Source organism: Haemaphysalis longicornis, unplaced genomic scaffold, assembly GCF_048455015.1.
Source record: "Haemaphysalis longicornis isolate Haplotype H1 unplaced genomic scaffold, Haemaphysalis longicornis Haplotype H1 scaffold_1, whole genome shotgun sequence".
NCBI classification, from domain to species: domain Eukaryota; kingdom Metazoa; phylum Arthropoda; class Arachnida; order Ixodida; family Ixodidae; genus Haemaphysalis; species Haemaphysalis longicornis.
In genome coordinates, this window is record NW_027526203.1 from 382,618,228 (window position 1) to 382,640,461 (window position 22,234).

The 22,234-nt window shown below is 48.2% G+C and overlaps 1 protein-coding gene across 1 annotated transcript in view; it reads right to left on the reverse strand.

The window, feature by feature from the left end:
* The window catches only part of LOC144155210 (homeobox protein Nkx-2.5-like), a 39,525-nt gene extending 17,569 nt beyond the window's left edge, over positions 1-21,956 (reverse strand). The window contains exon 1 of the mRNA XM_077686518.1: positions 21,461-21,956. Coding sequence (XP_077542644.1) covers positions 21,461-21,869 — 409 coding nt within the window. The 5' untranslated portion in view covers positions 21,870-21,956. The remainder of the gene's footprint in view (positions 1-21,460) is intronic.
* Positions 21,957-22,234: the final 278 nt, after the last annotated feature.

The following is a 22,234-nucleotide window of genomic DNA, read 5'->3' on the forward strand; positions in this document are numbered from 1 at the left end:
GCGCATGGAGAGTCGTCTAAGCGGGTTATTGTCACGTAATTTCTTTCGGGATACTTTTGATAACGCAAGATTTAGAGCCGTTTTCTGTAATCATACTCTCTTCGTAGATGGCCATGCTTCACTGCAGAGCAGGCAGTGCGGGAAGTCAGCTTTACCCCTAAAGGTAAACGCAATGCTGGGAAGGCATTTTTAGGAGCAACTTAAGCTGTCATATGAAAATACAAAGGCCCTAAGACTTTTATTTTTATTTTTTACGCGACATTTTCGGTCGGCCATCAACCCTCTAGGGAAATGCATTCCCACTAAGAAAGTTTTCGCTTTATAAAAGAAATTCAGTGTCCCTCCGCTCTGTGTAGAAGGATGACTGGCGAAGCTGTAATGCCCAGCCTCAACGTGAGCGACAATATGCTTTTACCGGGGCGCAGTCCAAGCGGTATACACAACAAGGCACGGTTGTTTTGCGAAGTTAATTACTTGAATGAAACTTGGATGGACTAGAGATTTATTCCAGCGGACATGCATGGGCTGTCCGTTTCCCTCCCGTAGGAGCGAGCCCGTGTATTGACAGCAGTCGGGAATTCCCCTATATTTACAACTTCACCGTGAAGTATGCAATCTTTAAACGCAAATTAAATTTCGCGTAATGGTAGAGGCGCCTTGGCGGCTAGTTCTCGTATAATTGATTTTGGGACAGTTTCAATGAAACGGGAGTTATAGCCTTTTCCTGTAATCATAATCCCTCCGTACACTACCATGCTTCACGGTGCAACACACAGTGTGAAAAAGCCATCTTGCAATTATAGGGTAATTGAAGCTGTCTTCACCTCTAAGCACAAAATTATTGTTGAGAAGACATTTTGCTAGGTGCAATATAAGCCATATTATATAAAAATATGAAGGCTCCCGGAAGTTTCTAATAATTTATGATTGTTTTCGTACGCTGAAGGTGTGGCGCAGAGTTTTACGATTCCAGGGATTTGGGTGGGCGCAACAAAATGGCGCTACGCTCGCGTGGTATTCTTGTCTACGTCGCTCTGTAGCCGCAGACGGTCGGCTGTATCCTAGCCATAGACAGCTTCACTGTGAAGATTAGTTTGACGGGGGGGGGGCACGCCTTGGCAACAGTTCGCACAGGGCGCCGAAAGAGGTAAGGCCGGCCCTGCTTGAAGGTCAGCAGTAACGACGTTATATTGTGCCAAGCTTAGCTCAAAAATAAGGCGCCACGAAGGCTTTTTCGCCTTGCTAAATGGTTTACCAAAGTTAACTATCTTCCTTAACTTTAAGCCGGTGGAAGAACAATACGGTGTAAGAATGCCACAAGCTCCACATTATTTCACCATGACTGAGAATAAATTAATTCATTTACTTCGTCTCTAATGTAAGAAGAAGTGTCTTTGTGATCCATGCAAATTTTCTTCTGCTAGTCACTGTGTTTAATTTGCGCGTTCTGATCTAGAAAAGCAATAGTTTAATTTAGCCCATTATCGGGGCAAGGAAAGGAAGTGAATGGTAGCGCAGAGTGGGTTGCCCGTTGCTTTGGCGACCTTGCGTGTGTAAGAGCTTTTGCCGCGTGAGGGGTGTAGGCTGCGCGCGAGCAGCGACACAGACATTTTGACGCTTACACTCGTGTAGGCTATTCTGGCCTGAACACCATTTGATGTCATGGTGCTGCTGCGGGTCTTCGTCGATGCTCGTCCGCGCCGCACGTCTGTCATCACAACTTGTCAAATGAACAGAAAACCGCGCGGGACATTTTGCCTCAGAATTCGCGACCATAAAGTGTGCGCTGCCCTGCGTTTTATCCACTCTTCGGGGAAACAATACCTGGACTATTTTTGGTGTGCCCAGGCTGTTAGTTTTCGAGACGAGCAACCTTCTGTCGCACCTCCCCTCCCTTCCAATAAACTCACTCTGGCTCTCTTCCTCTCCAAAACTACTAATTCGCGGACGAGGGAGTCTGCTTGTCATCGCGCACCACGGAGCGGTTCTGCTTGCACGCTCATGATTGGATGAAACAAACAACAGCCAGAGTGGCGCTATATTCGAACTTAGGGCGAAGAACAGCAAAGAACAGCCGCGGTTCGCCAGGAACTGCGGCGGCACGGGCTTTGTGCCTCGAGCTGCGACCGTGAGCGGAGCACAATGACGGAGCTTGGACGCGCGCTTTCTTCGGGCGGCCGCTTTGCTCGAGAGGGGACGCTCGGCGCGCGCCTTCTCTGCGGCCGCAGGCCTTTGTGCGCGAGAGATCGGCCGTGCCAGCAGCGAGAGGCGATTATCCGCATTTTGCCCAAACACAGCTGCCACTGTGCGTAAGCGTGTAAAAAGATCTATCCGACTCTTCAAGAGGCGCCGACGCACTTCCCGCCTTTCTCAGGCCGCGAAGCGTTGTTCTGCTGCGCCCAGCTTATGAGCACCAGGAGAGGGTTCGTTCCCTGCGGGGAGATCGCGAAGGGAAGGGGTTTATTTGAGTTTTAGTTAAAGATTAGTTTTATGTACCGAGTTGTTGACTACTATAGCCAAATTTCGCGAGGAATCCGTGTGAGAACCGAGGCAGGGTCTGCCAGGTTATATCGAGAAACACAATTCGCTCACCAATATCAGGGAGAGGGAGGAGACAGCTAAAGAGGTCAACGCCGCAAGTTGGGGGTTTTTTTCACAATTTTCTCAACGACACACCCCCTAATTAAAAGAGGGGCGTCCTGAATGCAAAACAGTCATGAGGATACCACTGATCGTTCAGGCACATTGTAACATGGTCGAAAGATGAAGTCTTTGTGACCGTTGCGTGATTCCCTTGGTGGCGGAAAACAACGAATCTATTTCACATTTATCCCCCCCTCCCCCCCCTCGGGGGGAGGGGGGGGATAAATGTGAAATAGACAGCATATAAACAGAAGAACGTACCCTTGCAGGAGTGCCTAAGGGTACATGCTCTGAAATGAATTGTAAAGATTACGCAATGAATTACCCTTCTAGAATGCGTATACCATGTTCTGAGAATTTTGGGAGGCGATTTACGCGCATTTTTTTACCGAGAAAAGCACGTTCGGAAGGGCCGTTTCGCTCGCATCCTCCTTCCCACCAATTAGTTGACGCCGGCTACGACAAACAAGTAGAAAGTGCGCTGGGATACATTTAACATGTTAACCTGTAAACTCAGTGCGTGAAAAATCAGAAGTTGATATAAACTATGATATCAGAAAATATAAATTTGGGAAGCTTAGATAGCGCGAGGACACATTGAAAACGAGTGTGACGTCCTCAGGCAGTTCATGCGGCTGTCACGAACGGCGCATGGTGTTTTTGGTTCTTCCGCACGTTGCAGGTAAACAAAAGATGTATAGTACGGCTCATTAAAATGTTTTTCCTCCTCCTCCCCCCTGAATAGTCAAAACGGATCACATGGGTAACACTGCGGAACGTCGCCACAAAGAAACTTGGGGAAGTACACTTGTGAGCCAGTTGAGAGACCAGTGAAGTCCAGTTTTCCCAGTCATTAAACCCTTTAAATTTCACAAGCGGAGTAGCTCCCAACTGAACGTAATATAAGCCACAACGGTAACAGACGACTACTAAGCCAATATGTCAATAAAACGTTCAATGAACAAAAAATAAACGAAACGGGCGAAGCCTGTTCAGTTCCGAGAGACATGCCGCGCCACTGCTAGTTTTGCCAGCAGGATCAGGCTGCGCAGCTCCTGCAGAGACGAGCTGGTCAACGTGCTATCCCGCTGCTCAGCCGCGAAGGGGGGGGGGGGGGGGCAGGGTAAAGAATATGATGTCGGTTGTGGTTGCAGGGGCTTGACAGTCCGAGCAATGATACGTGACGCAAGAGAGGGAGGTGTGAGAGCATAGTGGAGGTATAGCATGGGCCGTGTTACATTCGCGAAGGCGACCCTGAACCGGGCTCCGTCGCCTCCATCATGTGAGGTAGCATGGTGGTGAGCGGCCAGCAAAAGTTGCTGCCTTGGTAGTGATAACAACAAGAAACCGAAGGAAAACTTAACTGGTCTACTGCATGGCGAAAGATTAGCGGAAGCAATACAGGAGCGATTCCCTTCCGGGCCTGACTCGGCAGGGTGACAGCATGGATTCGCAGCTGCAAAACGAACTGAACTATCCACCGAGAGGGCGGGTTGTATACACGTGCAGTAGCCGTAACGGCTGCCCACCTTTCCCAGTGCATGCTTCTGTGCACACGGCCCGAAAATAGTACAAACACACAAAACCCTATTTCCAGAGTTCGTGAAAGCCGGCAGTAGTGGCGCTCGCTGAGTTTGAGATAGGCGGGAAGGATATCTCGGCTACAGCGTCCGCTTCGTCGGGGCAAGTCTCAACACGAAGGACAGTTTGCAGCTGCCTAGGTTGAGTCTTCGACAGCGAAGCGCCCACGCGGCAGGTGATGATGATTGCTATTAGTTTCCCCTTTTTAACGGGGTGGTGTCGTCTTACCAAAAAGGACTAACATACACCTATGTTTTATACTCTCAGTTTAATACTAGCGCTGCTAAGGGCAGGCACAAAAAGCTTATTAGGCACAAAATACTTTTTTTTTCTGTTACAGGTGGTAACTGTCTTAAGCAATATTCCTCTCTCTGCTTTTCGTCCACCAGCATTCTAATCTTCTTTTCGCCGCCTCGACAGCCTTGGAGTTAACTTCCTCAAGGCTTCCCAACCACGTGCACATGAGGAGGGTAGGTTCTGCCACAGAGCAAATGAGCACTGCACGAAGCTTGCAGTACGCGCGAACAGAATAGTGGCGCACTGAATCGTAACAGCCGGTTTATAGTCCGCGCCACATCCGGTAGTCTTCGAAAGAGAGGGCTTGGAGGAATGGGGAGGTAGGTTTGGAGGGTGGGATGGTATCGCAACTTTTCCTTTCGTATTTGCCACTTCTATCGCAGGCTGTCAAGTTAATGTCGAAGCAACGTCCTGTGATGCTAGTAGCGAATACTTCTTCGGAGATGATTCCTTTAGGCCCTCCGTGAAGTTAGAACCTTTGCCTTTGGGAATGTACCACTATTAAATCCCTGTTTTATACAGGTATGCTGTCACTGCTTTATCAACCACATTGTTAGGCAAGTTTGTACATACCTGTTCTAAAAAGTAGAGCGCAAAAAACGCAACGACACAGAAGAAGCACGATGTGACAGGCGCTTGTCCCGTCGGGCTTCTTATGTGTCATCGTGTTTTTCGCGCTGTGATTTTGGGAACGAGTACCTGCTTTTAATGCGAGAGCTTCTTAAGTCAATGGCGGAGCGATAATGCGCGGGTTCTCTTTCGAGTATCCTTGGCTGGTTGGAAATCGAGCTGCGAGGAAAGGGAGGGAGAGCAGCCTCTTCATCTTTAGCCGTCGACATCCGCTATCCGTGATTATTCCGTAACATCTGCCCCACAGCAAAAGCTTTAATTGGACGCAAACTGGCGAATTCTGTCGGCTTCAGAATTAGTTTGGCGGACGGGGGGGGGGGGGGACATTTATGGTTCTTTTTGCGTGTTTTCCACAATTTCCTTTGCTTGTGGGTGGAATAGCACTGAGAGCCCTCACTTTATTTCTACAGCCTGTTACGACTCAGGGCGTCCCTAGACTGTGCGCGCGAGCTGCAAGTTTGGTGTAGTGCGGTGAAGCATTGTGTAATGCCGTAAAGCCACCATCATCCAACATGTTTCGACAAGCCGAAGTGCGTACACCGCGCTACCACTTAATGACGGAGGCGACGCAGCCCGGTTCGGGGACGCCTTCGCGAATGTAACAAGCCGCACACTTTTAACCGTCGTATCTTTAGCCGCGGCCTATAACAAATGCCGAGAGAAAAAATAGGCTCTTCACCACGTAATTACCGATTCGCTAACCATGACGATGTACATTTCTGAATATGAATTTCAAGAAGAGTTCGGCATATAATCGGCAGGTGCGCATAAAGTAAATAATGCATGAAAAAATTTTGAGCCCTCGTGAAGATGGAAGACCAGCGGAGCTGTTTTGGAGGATAACTATACCTAATTATGCATGTAATGTTGTCTGTAAACTTCGAGTCGTCTTAACGGCTGATTCTCATATTTATTTCGGAAAATTTCGACAAAACAAAAGTTACAGCCGTTTTCTATAACCATCAAAATCCCAATGTGGGATTGCAGTAACAATAAATAATACTCCTCCCAAATATGCCCATGCATTGACGCTTACAGCTTCACTTCGTACTAACTATTCACGACAAATAAATGACACTAACATTTATGATAGAGTTGTCTTAACCGCTTATTTTTGTGTAATTTTATGCAGGGGAAGCAGGTAGTTTTGGTAGAACAAGGGGTGCAACCGTTTTTTGATGAGCATTAGCGATAAAGTTGGCTTCGCCGTGAGGCGCTATTGCTCGCGGAGTTTTTACAAACCGCGCAAAAAAATGCACGGAGCCCTAGCCATACACAACTTCGGTGTAAAAATTAACGGTAGTGATTGCACGGGCGTGATGCGGATGGGCAGCGTGAGCACTCGCGTAGTTTACAACCGAAACTGATGTCATGGGTCAACTTTCACGTATGAGCGCAAAGGATCGTCCGCAGTAAGCGCTTCAGCCGCTTTATATATATACTGTGAGCGCCCCTAAACAACTGCAAGCGCCATTCTGTATTGAGCTTTGCCTTGCATTTATTACTGGTCAGAGCACCCATCGTCGTCTGACTGCCTCCTTCCATCGCCCAGACATCGTATAAGCGACCGGCGCTAGATCATCATCGCCGTCGTTCAGAGGCGCTTTACATGTTCGGGCTGCGGCTCACCAAACAAAAAGGCCTTCTCGCCTTTAACGAAGCCTTCTTGCCTTATTCCTCAATACATATACAAAGAATGGTAAGAGAAGGGAGAAGGGACCAACGAATCGACAGCAGGTGGTGTAAAGAGGGTAATGCGCACGGCCAGATCACTCAATGAACTATTTACTAAGTAGAATCAAGACGCAGCATCACGGACTTATGTAAGAGCTGACGATTGTTAATTAACGCCCCGTCACTATGATCACCCACCAATCATTGCATTTCCAGAATGTCAGTAATACAACCTTCGCTACCTAGGCGGCATGGGTGAGCTTCGCCACATCGCGTGCGAGTACACAGTTAAGCCCGCTTGGAGGTTTTCGAAAACGTTGAAAGAAAATCCGGGCAATCCAGATTGTACAGCTAACGCGGTAAAACTAAATAGGGCCTGAGCGTGGCAAACAGGCCATATTAAGAGCCTAAATAAAAAGCGAATGTAGGAACTTGATTAAGTGTTACTGGATACACAAAGTTCAACAAAAAGAATCAGCATGTGCAGCATAGAACAAGGGGATTAGGATGGTAGGATGTAGTGTATGGGCCTGGGTGCTTATCGAGTCAATATCGGGAAAACTTACAGACTTATTTAAGGGTAGTTTGTAGTAGGTTTCATTACCTGTTATCATGTTCATTTCCAAAGTGAATGGTCGGTTCCGTGTGTGTGGCTGCGTGTCTGCATGTCTGTCTTCCTGTCTTTGACATGGCTACGGTTTGCCCTCAATGTATACGGTTTTTGGGCGCAAGGGGGGGGGGGGGTGCAAATTCAGAATTTTTTGCCTTTGTTCCGAACAAAAAAAAAGAAAAAAATGGGAGGAATTTATTAAAAATGAGCTCGGAAGTTCTTCATGCTATGAAATACGACCACGAGAAGTGTATACATGTCATCGCTCATCGCGCACTTTTAAGGTTGATTCGCCCCATTTCAAACTGTCGTCACGGAAACATGCGTACAAAAAATTACTTTGCCTTAACTACTGTAACGGATGGTCAAGAAGAAGGGAGTTGCTAAGGTCTATGCTTGAGTCGGGGATGAAAGAGAAGTCTTACCGAACCGCGGAAGCCCATCGAAGCCCGATTCCCAGAACATGGAGGTAGCGGCTGTCCCAGCCCACAAAAGCTAGAAATGTGTTCTCGGGCACCGCAGTTGGAGCAGGCTGGTGGCTCCCCTGCACACGTTCGGCGGGGTGTAGTGTGCGGGTGTGCGACGTGGCGCTGAGTCTGTTGTAACTAAGAACAGGACACCCGGGCTTAAAAATGGCACCGCTTGTTTGGTCTTCGCCGACATTTTTGCAGCAGTCTATGTAGTGTCGTTGGGTTCTCGTCGTTGGCAGACGAAATTAAAGGTCTTTCAGAGGGCATTGGTGGTAGAGAGGACTGGTGTTCGCGAAAGAGCGGTATAGCGGATCCGAACGAAACGTGCATGCTGGAGCTCGTCCCCGACTATATGCCGTACCATGGCGCAATGCATTCGGAGCAGCTGGTATCCATGATTGGGATGGTGACGGCATTGAAAAGGCGGCTGGGCCTTCGCGGCTTCGAATGTGCGGCAGTGGCTAATTAGTAATCACATATGCAGAGGTGAGGTTTTTTTTTATTTGTGGTAACAAAGCTGGAAACATCTTCAGGTGTTCTCTTTAAAAGGTTGCCGACCTCGTACACGTCCAATGTATACGGTGAGGTGCTTGACGCCGCCTAAACCTTGCCGTTTGGCGCCGCACGTGATGACAATATTATGCAGACGAAACAATCAGCCGGAAGCGGGAACCGCAGAACGAAGGGCTGCTAGTACTCGGGACTGAGGCCTAGGCTAGTGCTCGGGACTGAGGCATGAAGGGATGGCGACAAATTTTAGGGGCCAAGCCCCTTAGGGGCTGGGGCTGTTGGCGTCTCCTGCCGTCGTCGTCGTCATCGTAATCGTCGTTCGTCTCATGTAGTCATGGTACTAAAACACCAGGAAACTCGTTTACGCTTCGCGCTAGAACGTAACGCGCACTACAAAACTACCGGGACACTCATTTCTGTCTCGCGCTTGAGAGCTTCATTCTCCAAAGACAAGAGACTTTTACAGCGAAGCTGTATGCCTGTACCCCCCAACGGTTTCGTCTCCGTTGGCATAAACGCCAAGGCGTCAAGAATTCCCTTATACACTGCATGCTTCACTCCTCCCCAGGTTTCATGTTAGTGGAGATGGCCCGGTATTTTTGTTAATATTTTCACCGCGGACTTTTAGCGCATTGCTAAATTACCGGCAGGCGAGCGCCGTGGCCGCCGTAATTACGATGTCATGGTAGCTGCCGGTAGCTATGAAACGAAACCTACCTTGAGGAATTAACAAGTAAGGTAATTACGCACTGGCGTGATGCCATTGCTCACAAACGTGCATTGAGCAGTGAGAGGACTACATAGGAGACTAGGATACAAATTGAATAAGGGCCTTTGTTCCCCGCTTTATATTATGTTGTGATACCAAATTTTAGCGTTCATTTTTTTATTTCCCCGTCATATTTGATGGATTTGTCGTAATATTATAATTAGAGCTTGTTTTGGGCTTCCTCAAAAAAGTCGCGCTGCGTTTATTGGGGGGCTTCTTTTGGAACGGTTTTTTTGCTTGTTTCGTGAGCTGCATCAGGCCACCTTGATTTTCATTTACTTTCGCTTTGTAGTATAGACGTCGGTACGGGTAAATGTATGTAATTATGTGTGTATGTGCGTGCGTATATTTTTTTACGAAGTGAGCGTGTTCAAGTATATGTACTTGTTAGCCAGCCCTTTTTCTACACCAACCCGATATTTTCTTGAGCGAGAGTGGCCGTATTGTAAATAAATTCTCCGGAATTTACTCCGGTGGCTGCCGGAATGCGCCCTCCTTTAGACATCGAATTTATGGAATCAACTGCTTGTCAACTGACAGTCCCAAGCTTACGATGTTCTCGATTTAACGAAATAATTCGCGGTTCCCAGTGACTCGGGTAGATGGGGTTTTAATTGTATTCGTTTTTCTTAAGGAACTCTTCTTCTTGGTGCGTGGTGCCGAAGCAGTTTAAAAATCATTTTAAAAAGAAATCCTGATCACTGATTGAGGTATAACGCGCCCACGCTACACAGGCGATGAGACGCGGCGTAGTGGAGAGTTCCGGATTAATTTTGACCACCTGAGGGTCTTTAACGTGCGCCAAAATCTCCAACACACGGGAATTTTCACTTTTCGCCTCCATCAGAAAAGCGGTTAAAAAAAAAAAAGGCAGTCCTTCGGTAGCACAGACAAAATGGAGTTGCAGCACTACAACAGGACGTGCTAAATGACGTGTTATTGACGGCAGTTTTTTTTTTTCAGCCATCGTCAATTTAGGTGAGCACTCTTAAATTATTAGTCTGTATCATCACAATGCGCATAAATGTCTGATTATTGGGATCAAAGGGAGGGAAAGGCCAACGAAGAGGCTTAAGGGGGACTCACCTGATTACATTACTGAGCGACTGACTACTTCATGACGCACGGGCTTAAAAAGCATCTTGTACCAATACGAAACGTTGTAAAAATTCATAAAAATGTTCCTAACAGCCTAGTTTGCTTTGTTTAGAAATATATCACTTAATTACTCAAACAAAAAATTTACCAGAAAAGCATTTTGGTTTATACACCTTTTACTAGATGGCGCTAGCCGTCTAGCAAGCAAAAGTATTATTTTTTTGTTTTAGTACAGACGTGACGTATATCAAAATCAAGCAAGCTACACCGTTGTGAACGTTGATGTCTATTTTTAAACCTTTCGTATTGGTACACGATCGTTTTTAAGTCTGGGTCATGGAGTAAGTAGTGAGTCCTACAGAGAGGTTAACAGGTGAATCCCCCTTAACGTACGACTGAAGTCAGGAAATGCCATCTGCACTTTGATATTGCGCACTACAAGCATGTCGTTTTGCCTTGATTGCACAACGACGATCATTTTTCTCACATTAAATCCTGCGCAAGACCTCAATATTTCTCCTTTTTTTCTCGTAAGCAGCGGCTGTTCATACAAGTTTATTGGGTTAACCATTTCGGAGGAAGGCGAGCAGGAAGCGAGAAAACAAAACAAAACCAAAGCTCGGGAAAACTTTTTTCTTCAAGGGGGGAGGGGGGGGGGGGGAGGGTCAGGAATGGTTTATCTACGTAGGTGCGATTAGCATTGCATTGGCCGTAGGGAATATGCAATGGGCAACATTACCCCCACTTGATCACTGGACGAGCCACCACTCTACCTGAAGTGCTGAAGTAGCGGCACCGAAGAACTTCCGCCACACGTGAGTTATTGCGCGCGCGCACCTACCCTATCGTGCATGGTTATCTTGGGTCTATCATTGTATTATGAGGTGGTGTTTGCGCAAGCAGAGCGATTCCGTGACTGTGTGACAGATTTGTAATGGCGAAGGGACATGATGTGATAAAAATGCGCAAGTAAGGACGGGACAAGCGAAGGAAGACAACACACAGCGCATTCTTGCTTCGCTTGTCCCGTCTCCTTACTTGCGCATTTTTATTACATCATGTGAATATACACCAACTAGCCCCTCATATTGCTTTGATGACGAAGGGAATTACCCAACATTACGTAACTTCCACCCTACACCTCCAAATTTCCTCTGCCCTCTTCATCACTCTTTCCTCCCTCTCCCCCTCGCCTGTTTCCCTTCCATTCTTTCCACCCACCTCGCCACTCTGTCCGCCCCACCCAAATCCCTCCAATCAGCGCTGCACACCCTCCACCCTCCTTCCCCACCACCTCCCACCCCTCCTCTACTCCTTCTGCCCTCCTCGCCACTCTCTTCTGTACGCTTTGGACGAGGATTCACCCCCACATGGCTCCGTGCAAGGGGCCACACCGGGCAGATTTACCGAAAACTGGGTGAGGCTATCCAAGAATGCTAACCGTATTGATAGAAATGTTTGGGTTAGGTGTAGGTACCCTTGTGACTCCCTTCTTTCATACTTCCGGGCTTTCCGCGAAACCCAACCCTGTCTACAGATCTTGAACTAGAAAATATAACTAAAGTTTTGGGCGTGGTTGATAGGCCATGGGATCCACCTCCTGAAATGTCGAACGTGATTAATCTTTGCAGAGGAGAATTTAATATGATGATGATGACGACCATGATGGGGACACGTGAGATACAGAATATGAGTAACGAACATATCAAGGAATGTACTTGCGATAAAATGTTATATTGGAGCCAGACATACACCCTATTATAAGGTAAAATCGTAAATACTGCTATGAGGCCTTATTGTTGGGACCATGGAGTAGTTCGGACGATAAAATCAGCCCCGAAACACCGAGGCCACGTTGCAGGGTCGATCGAGAGACACGATGCGTCTTGCTCGTTTTCCGGTGTTCGCGATGCGGATGCACTGTGGTGGCGCAGATTGTGGCTCGTGCATGCTACATGCCAATTGATGCTGGCTGCGTCTAGATTGTTTCAGTACCAATGGGTCTGGTCTTCCTCAAAATACTTTCATCCCCTCCAATTCGAACCGCTGCACAACGATGGCGAAAGGCATGCGCGTTAACCCACTGATCCAGAAATTGCCAGCGCAAGCGCGAATTTGTAAGGGTGGGTTGAATGCTGTCTAGAATAAACGGCGCTGCCTGGGGAGGCGTAATGCAGCTGCTGACACGCGGGGCATCCAGGCGAGGAGAGTGGGTACGGGCAATGTTGCGCCATGTAGCACTGTTGCGTGAAAGCTTAGTTAGAAGCTTGTCCCTAACGAAGATTATCGATTGGGATTAAGAAGTAGACAGTCGTTATACGAACGGCGGGGGAAACTTAAACTAGAATGTAAAGCATGTAAACAGGAATGAGCAAGCAATAATTTCAATTACTGTGCCAAAAGTTATTCCAAGATATGCCGGTTTCTGCCCAATCGAATGATTGCTTATTTTTGGTAAACCCTTTGTATCGAAATTGAGGGGGGGGGGGGGGGGAGGGGAGGTGTCAACTTAGGTCATCGCACCATAGAAGTTGATGCATCTGTATAATGATACCCTATTCGTTTTTGCGCAGCTGTCCAAAAACAAATTAACCACTCCCCCCCCCCCCCCTCTCCTCTCCCCCCCACATGCACTTTATAGCGGCGGTATCTCGAAGAGACGGACGCAAGAAATAATGTTTCAATTCGAAAACATTCAAGAGGAAAAATTGTGCAGATAGTGAACCGACTGCTTACATCAGATACTCGATCACCCTCACTACCACTCGGAGTCCCTTGCACCGGTTGAGCCACCGATCTCTGCATCCCACATCAGGTCGCCTTCTGTTCCGTCGAAGTGGTTTGTATATGAACACTTCATAAATGACCTTGTCAAAACGTCAAGTTGTACCCGATAACACGCATATAAATTCACCTTGCGATGATTGCTTAGAAAAGGGGTGCTAGGATTTACATGCAGAATTTTTTTCCAAAATTTTTATGCGAAATTATGGGAGGGTGCTTAGAATCGGGGGGTGGTTAGAATCGCAATCATCTACTTTAGTTTGTTCCCTGATCCAGGAAGCTAACTTCCTGTCCCTAAGTGTTACTCCCATCATTCTTCATTCCATGGCCCGTTGGGCCGGCCTACGTTTGCTCACGACTAAGTCACCCTCAGGACTTCGTAATTTTCTTTCCGTGTATTGCCTCTAATGGAATACTGAGGTGATTTGTAAACGTTGTGAGAGGACTAGTGCAGATTAAAGCATGGAGTCCCTAAGCCATGTTTAGACCGCTCTGGGTGTGTTTAGGCGAATTTATTTATTAGAAGAATCAATTCGAAAGTGCTGCTCCCCTTTATGTATCCTCCTTGCTGATTTCATGTGACGTTTCCTATGACGAATACTCTTCCGAATTGGCGTTACCGCGCCAAAAACAATACTTGACGAACCGCCGATAAATCAGTCGGCTGACCCGACCGCCGGCGGGTCGTTGGAAATCTATCAAGGGGTGAATACTGGTCCCCCGCTAGTTTTACGACTGGAAGGATATGGCTTTATTGTGTTAGTTTGTAGACTGTATTAAGCTTAGCAAAGTCAATGAAGTTAAAATAACTTTTCACTAGCGCATATGCGATCCGTATATTGGCTTACGACGCTTCACTGACTTCGCTTCTGTGTAGTTGTCAGCTGCATATGCGTGGGCGACTGGTAGGCTTCTAGAAAATATAAGGTCAATGAAAGGTAGTCAGGAGAAGTAGTTAAGGAGTAGAGGCAGTAAGGAATTATAATCGACCGAAGCTTTTGTCGTAAAGCATAAAATCGCAGTACGAGAAGCACTTTTTCTCGGGGTGAACTAGCGGTCTGCTGGGCCGCACGGGCGACCACACATTTGCGGTCGCTTTTATTGCCTGAAGGATCGCAGACGCTGGCGATTAGCTATAAATGAGTGCTAGGGGGAGCTTACTTCCCAAGCGTTATTCAATTAATGCTCGGATAAGCAGCTCGGAATGCTCTAATGAAATAAATAAACAGAAATGTACCACATGAAGCGGTAGCCTTTAGCTAATGTATTTGTTATTTGACTCCGTATTTGACTCCGTGTATTTGACTAATGTATTTGACTCCGTGGTACCACTCCATGCGATGTCCACACCGAACTGTGGAGGTTCCAGTCCTAGACGAGGGACTTTTTTTTCTTTTTCGCAGATGATCTTTTCATTTAGGTAATGTTCTCTACACCGCATTCACGAGCTTGCGTCGCAACCTTTATTGTTCGACGAGGGAGTCTGCAAGTTACGTGCGGATATTGACGCACTGCGAGTTTTCGCCGTTGCAGTACACACAGCTTGCTCATGACATCACCACGTACTACCCTTTCCGGTGCACTACCCTCAGTTTTATTAGCGCTGCTCGACAGATAACAGCCCCAGATAACTTCACATCCTTTCACAGTGCATGCAGCTCTCCAACATGGCAGCTACAGTGACGTCAGTATACCCGGTACACTGCCGGTCGACGCGGTGTGCAATGGCCAGTGACAGCTCGCAGAGACAGTGCCGAATAATCCGACTGTCAGCTTGGTGAAAACGCGCCTCTTACGACAAAGAGAAGCTAGGCGACCTCTAAAGGTGACGCTGTTTCGAGCGTCTCCGATGACGCGGAAGCGTTCAGCCACTGCGTACTATTTGATTCGCCATTTGGCAGCGACCGTACGATTCTTGTTCGACCTAAGTGGCGCTGACAGGCTTATCCTCCCCATTCTGCATGCGAAAACATTTTAGAAGCGCAGTATCCGATTCCTGAGTTATTCAGAATGTGCGACCAAGAATATGACGAGGAGCATGTTGTTGCCGGGGACGGAAACCGAAACTGATGGGGACAACTTTCAGACAAATCACAAAACTGCATTAGGATTTTTATGCTTGTTGCAAATTTAAGTAGTGTTCTTCCTTTAAGAATTATCATTGACACAACTGCAAGTGGATATGCACGAACTTTAGAAACTTCAGCATCGCCCAATCAAATTGGAACAATACTGCGCGTCAGTGCTGCAATCATCGCGGCCGCCGCAGACGACGCATAATATTTCTCCTTCTTTCCGCCCTTATAAATTACTACTGTTTTAAAGATAAACGACGAAAAGTATCTTTATTTGAGCGGGCCTATGTAATACAGACACGGATGATGTTTGACAAATTCACATCAGTGTCCCTTTAAACCATAAGGCTTCGTAAAGTCGAAATCTCATTAACAAAGATTGTAAAGGTGCTATCACATGCCAAAAAATGTGTGGAACTGTTTGTATATGACTGACCCCCCCTCCAGTTTTCATTCTGGTGAAGCCGCTGTACTCGGCGCCGCACCAGGGCTCCTCCTCGCCACCGCCGGCCTCTTTTTCACAAGTGTTATTCCCCTTGCCATCACAGATGCCTCTTTCACAAAGTTGCACAATCGGCTGCCAACAGCGGTAGCGGCGTCATCAGATGACCGCGGAGAATCAGCGGAAGCGCGAATGGGCGTAAAAACAACCGAAAACCGCCGCCGCCTTTGCCGCCTCAAATTCCACCTCGCCGAGTAGGTGCGAATTCCTCGCGGTTGAAGAGAAACTTTCCCATTTGAAACGCCGGTGTGGGCCCACAATTCTTCTACAGCTTGGAAGGCTTTCCGAGCGACGTTGTCCCCGGCGTATTTCACACCTAAGTATGCCCCTATCACCGGTTGCCGGTTTATGCCTGCACGGGATGGCGAAGGAAGGACGGGGGCGTTCACGCACAGCTGGGCTTCATGCCGCTGCTGATGACATGGCCGTTGTGCTGGTGGGAGATTTAAACGTGGAAGTCTCATGCCTCGATGCGCCCTATCAGCTGTCCGCCGCAATAGAGCGGTTTGGGTCTTGGTTGGTGTGTTACACAGAGAGTAGCAGGCCTGCGACAAGGGAGGGAAATGGACGGTCACATGTTTTTTCGCTAAAATATAGCTTGAGGCTTTACAGGTTTTAACTTGCTGTGGGACGGACGCATGTCGTTCGCTTGAAAGAAGAAGAGCGGGAATTGAAGCGTCCGGCCGAACAGAAGCGTGAATGGGAGCGAAAACAACAGAAAGCGCTAACGCTGCCGTTACTGCCTCAAATTCCACCTCGTCGAGTAGCTGCGAATCTCCCGGATGAACAGCAACTTTCCCGCTTGGAACGCCGACGTGGGCCATTATGACTTGTTCAGCTTAAAAGGACTTTCAGAGCAACATTTTCGACGGTTTCTTTCACTTATAAGGTCACGCACATAACCGATTGCCGGTTTATGCGAGCAATGGTTGGGAGGCGGGCGTTCAATCACAGCTATAGCTTTCATGCCCTTTCTTATGGAATGCCCGTTGTGTGTGTGTGGCCGTAGGGTTTAACGCGCCGACGCAACGCAGGCGATGAGACGCGCCGTAGTGGAGGGCTCCGGATTGATTTTGACCACCTGGGGATCTTTAACGTGCGCCGAAATCTCGTACACACGGGCGTTTTTGCTTTTCGCCTCCCTCAGAAAAGCGGCCGCCGCGGCCGGGAATCGAACCCGCGACCTTGTCCGTTGAGCTGGCGGGTGGAAACGTGGACGTCAAACGGCCCAATACGACCTGTCCGGTGTTCTCTCAATAATCTAGCGGATTGGGTCGGTGTGTTACAGAAATAGTGAGATGCCTATGACGCTGCAGTCAAACAGTAAGTTCTATGCTTATCTCCGAGAATAAAGCTGGGGTTCGTCTAAATTTCATTTCGCTAATTGGCTAGAAAGTGTGCTCAATCGCAAATTACACGAAAACGTGTTTTGTTTCGTGCGCTCCATGGACTGCGCCATCATCGCAGATCATTCTTCTTCACAGAGTGGAAGGGCTCTAATTATTTTAAAGCAAAGCTTTTTACCTCTACCCCCCAAGGGTTCTTTCGCGACCGTTGGTGTCACCAGAAAACTCCAGCGAACAAATAAAATAATTTACTGGCACCGCCGGGAATCGAACCTGGAACTAATAGACTAAGAAAGCGAGAGCCCATTGTCTTACCGATTTAGCTACGAGCCCATGCGGACACAGGGAAGACAGGGGATGGACTCATAAAGCACATATACGCGTTTACCCTCTGCGTTCTCGCTGAATGCCACGTGAAAGCGTCACGCGACCACTCAAACCCGTCTAGCGGCCCTGTGCACACCTTGCTCGTGTGCTAAGAGTTACAAAAATTAAAGGAAGCTCACACCAATGCATGGCGTCTCACTTCTAGTACGCGAATGTGCTAAAGCCTGTGGCCTCCAGTGTTCACGTAAACAATCACAGCTCCTTGTCGTCTGCCCTCACGCCAAAACAAGAATACATTCAAATACTCCTTGAGGGCCAGGCCATCACTCCAAGCCTCAGCATCAAGATCCTGGCCCTACATCTCGAGGATAACACCAAGAGTGACGTCTCCTTGCAGCGCCTCAAAAATAAAATTAATCAAATCATAAACATGAACCGGCGAGTTGCCACCAAGAAGCGAGGCCTAAAGGAATCCGGTACCTTTCTATTAATTGAAGCTTTTGTCCTCTCGAGAGTTACTTACGTCAACCCCCTGTCTTCTTCTCGACAAGGAAGACATAGAGATGCTTTATATAATGATTAGAAAGGCGGTCGAGCAGGCCATTGGTCTTCTCATGAGTGCGTCCACACAGAGGCTGCTTAGCACGGGGCTCCCAACACCCTGGAAGAGCTGATACAAGGCCATCTTTCTAACCAGAAGGTCCGACTCAGAACTGCGATGGGTAACCGCATGCTTCACCAGATTGGCTGGGCAGCCCAGAATGTCACTCCGCTTGACGTACTCCCAGACTCTTGGCGAGTAAAACTAAAGATGCTCCCTTTGCTTAGAAATATGAACCCCTCACATGACGAGGGTCACCGAAAAGCACGGGCTCAAGCGCTAAACACCATCCTCGGTGGGGATCATGCAGTTATCTACACAGACGCCTCCTAACATCGACGGCAGCAATACGCCATCATCGTGGCTACCTCCAGAACCAACCTCCTGGCGTGTGCCTCGCTTAGGACCCAAGAAATGACGGCAGCAGAAGAGGCAGCCATCACCTTGGCTCTCGCTCAACCAGGGGTTCGGAGGGTAGTCATCGATTCCCAGCAAGCCTACTGGAATTACCAGTAGTGCTGGGTGTCCTGACCTACACTTCGCGTGCTAAAAAACCACTCCCCAAACGGTTCCATTCAGCTCATCTGGACACCCCCTCACGCTTAAATGGAGGGCAACAAATACGCCCACCCAACAGGCCGGCGCTTTTACCTCCCGTGCTATGGAGCCGCACGAGGGCAGTCACCTGCTTGTCACGTTCAGGGAGATAACCCAGCATTATCGCCTTCTGAGACAGACCGTACCTTCTCCTTACCCTGACCTTTCCAGAGAACAACAAACTACCCTACGGATCATACAATCGGGGCTCCTTCCCACAGCCTACGCGTCTTCACTTAATGTATCCGAATCGCTACGACGCTGAATGTAAATTTTGCTCAGAAGTAGGAACACTCCGCCGCGTAATTGGGGTGTGCTACTTTAGCCCTGAGCACCCTCCTCTATTTCTGTCAACTACCGTCAACAGAACACAGGCCACGCGGACTGCATATGGGCCCCACAGAAGAAGGAATCACTCCCCAGGCTTGCACTCTGGGCCGTTCAGAAATCCGAACAGAAGTATTTCTTCCTCCTCCTCCTTCTCTGCCGCAAATCTCGTCGCCTTCGTCCGCGGCGCCGAGACGAGAAGACAGATCGTCTAACACCGGGTCGGCGCTTAGTTTAATTTTATAAAAAAAGTTTCCACTCTTGTGCTACACCAGTACAACTAAACCAAACACCGTTCATGCTTCGTGCATTGATTTAACCTTAACAAGAATATCTCTTCGAAGTAATAAATGGTGTGGCTAAGTGCATTTCACTTCTCTCTGGTTTTGCTATTTGTAGAGCGATGTGAGTGAATTTAAGTGACGTCACATGGGTAATCGTTATGGGTGCCGTTTACAGCTTTGCTTTCCAACCACATTCACGGGGTGGATTGGGGCGATTTTTTCTTGACATTTTGGAATTTTATATGAGGCACGTAAATATAATTAAATCTGAGATTTATGCAGCGCATTTTGGAAGTTCAGAAAGGACCGTGTCTCAACCAGGTAGAAACGACTGCAGGCTCCAGACAAACCTTACCAATGCTATTGCATTAGAAATTACTTAGTTATTGTGAATTTAGTGACCAATTCTTTTTTCCTTTTTTGCAACTTCCCTAAAATAGAATTTTTTGTGGTGCTTACAAGTTTGCCATATTCTTTGTCGCCAGTTTTAGTTTCTAATTGGGGCGCATTGTTTAGGTTCACAACAAGGACGTAAATCTCCCCGCCGTTCACCAAGTTGAAGTCAAATTAGTAGTTGACAGACGCGGAAATTTGCCCAGTCTACAAATCGTGGCATATACGTTTAATGCGATTAACAGCAGGCAGGTGTGTCCTTGCAGCCTGTTATTGCGATTATGTTTAGCTTTTTTTCGTCCCCACAACTTTCTACGCGCGGGCTGGCGCAGTTGGGTGTACTGCTGATACACATTAGGTCAGTGAGTCGAAAACGAGACGGTTGTGGCAGGGGTTTTTTTCTGGTGGAGACAAAAAAAAAAAAAAAAAACGAGACGAGTCCATATGCTCGCTCCCTGATAGGGGTTAAAAAAAACCCCGGTCGGTCGAAGTTAATCTGAAACTCTCTTAGTATAAGTGTTGTTTGTGTGGGTTAAAACGACAATTTTTCGCTTTAGCATTTGACATGTAATCTTTACGTGATTCAGAAGTCAGACTTTTCAGTGTTCGTACAATATATACTATTTGGCAGCAAAAAAAAAAATGAAAATTATGGTATTTGTAAGAGTGCGCGGCTTTTCCCGCAAGCGGCAACCGAAGCCATCAAGCCAACCAGCATGCATGCCTAACATCTCGAATATTTTAGATTTTTCTTAATGCTTAAGATCCCCCAACAAGATGAACGCTAGGAATAGTGAAGCAAGTATGTTAGCGTTAAATAATTTGAAGTATACTGCATGGTCCTTTGTGGGGTGTCGTACGGTGCCTAAATGGGGTGGCAAGCTACATGAAGGAACACGGGCGGCGGTTGCCCCATTGTCTTTCCAAGTCTTCGTTTACATTCTCAATGATAGGTGTTACTGACAACGCCACCCGTGTTTGCAACACTTTAATAATACGCTGGCATGAAATTTGTCGCCTGATGCGGCGATAAAAAATATTTGCCTTTGTTTTGTTTTTGTTTTTACTTTTCTAGTGATTGTAAGAATCTACCATTGCCCTGGCATGCCTACTGAACTTCAAATAAAGACTTCATCAGCATTTAGTCTTGAGCCCGAAGTTTTTCTCTTACAAAAAGGCTAGATCTCCGCCTTGGAGTAAGATCTTTCTTTTGTGTCCGTTACTATCAACGTGAGAATACCTGTACGGTAATAACTAAACCATAAATTAATGTACCAGTGCTACATGGTCTAGTGTCTACTGCACGTACAGATCCGCCATACACAATGCAAATTGACTGTAAAGAACTCTCTCGCAACTGATCTGGAACACTCCACTAAAAAGAAGGAAAAAAAGATGGGCCTGCAGGCACAAGACACAGCTGTCACTCACGCCAAGTGAATCTTCCCTGCGTGCCAGCACTGGTATTTCCCTCTTCAATAATCCAGATCTAACCGAAGCCTCCAGTCTGGGAAAAATAATGGCCTACGTGCTGTTTAAGCTTTAGTGTTTAGAACACTAAGCACTGGCCTGTGACGATACGTTCATATTTTGGAAAATGAAAGAGCGTCAATAATGGGAGGTTCAGGCGATATTAGTACGTGGCAAATTTTCGGGAATGTTGGTGTAATCTGAGAGAAATTTCAGTGAACCTGTACAGGGCCATATTGGTGTATGACGAGGAGCCACAGCAAAAAGACAAAATTGCTGTACTCGCTGCCTCCTGCAATAAGCATACTGCGAAAACCATGCGCGTGGCAAATCCGCGGCGCGACGAGTGCACTCGTCGCGGCGCGACATTGGCAGGTGCTGCCGAAAGTCACTGTGGCAGTGGGGCTGCAACCGTCGCCAAGGGAACAAGGCGCCGAGACAGCGACCGAGAGCATTTGTTATGGTGGCTTACTTGCATCGTTGGTGAACTGCTGGCTGAGAAGCTCAGTTGCTCTGGTAGCTGCAGCGCATTGCTGCGCCAAATGGGGTGAAGGGTGGGCCTGCGGGAGCGAGCAGTCGTCGTGCGGCGCGTAGCCGGCGGACTCGAGCCCCACGGCGTCGAAGCAGGCGGCGTGGTACGGTAGGCACAAGTGCGGTGCGCCGCCCTGGCCGCCGGCTGCCGCCGAGTCGGCCGGCAGCAGCAGGGCGTCTGCGGCCAGGGCTGCGTCGAGCAGGCCCTCGTGACAGGCCTCCTCGAAGAAGGCCTTCTCGAGGCTCTGCGCCTGGTACAGCAGCGCCTGTGGGTCAAGCTCGTCCACGCCGCTGTCGCTCAGGTTGAGGATGTCCTTGACGGAGAAGGGCGTCGCTGAGCTGGCCAACATCGCACTTGGCCGCGGTCCGGACACTCGCGGGCTGCCCACTTGTGCGCCACTCGGCTCGACCAAGTGGCTCTGCTCGCGCACGGCTGCCGCAAGCGCTGCGCGGGCGGGGAAGGGCGACCGGGAGGTGCCGGACGGGCCGTGTTTACGCTCCCGGACGAAAGGGAGTGTTTCGAGACGCGGCTCGGACGAATAGCAGGCACCTCTGGGCCGTTCTTTCCACCGCTCAGCCTATCCTGATGCTTCCCAACAGAGCCCCGCCGTAGCCTGGCTTTTGGGGGCCTCGAATCGGCTTCCCCGCGAGACTGCAGAGGGCCTGCCGAGGTTGGTACCCAGACCGTACGGGCAATGTTCGCTTGGAAACACAA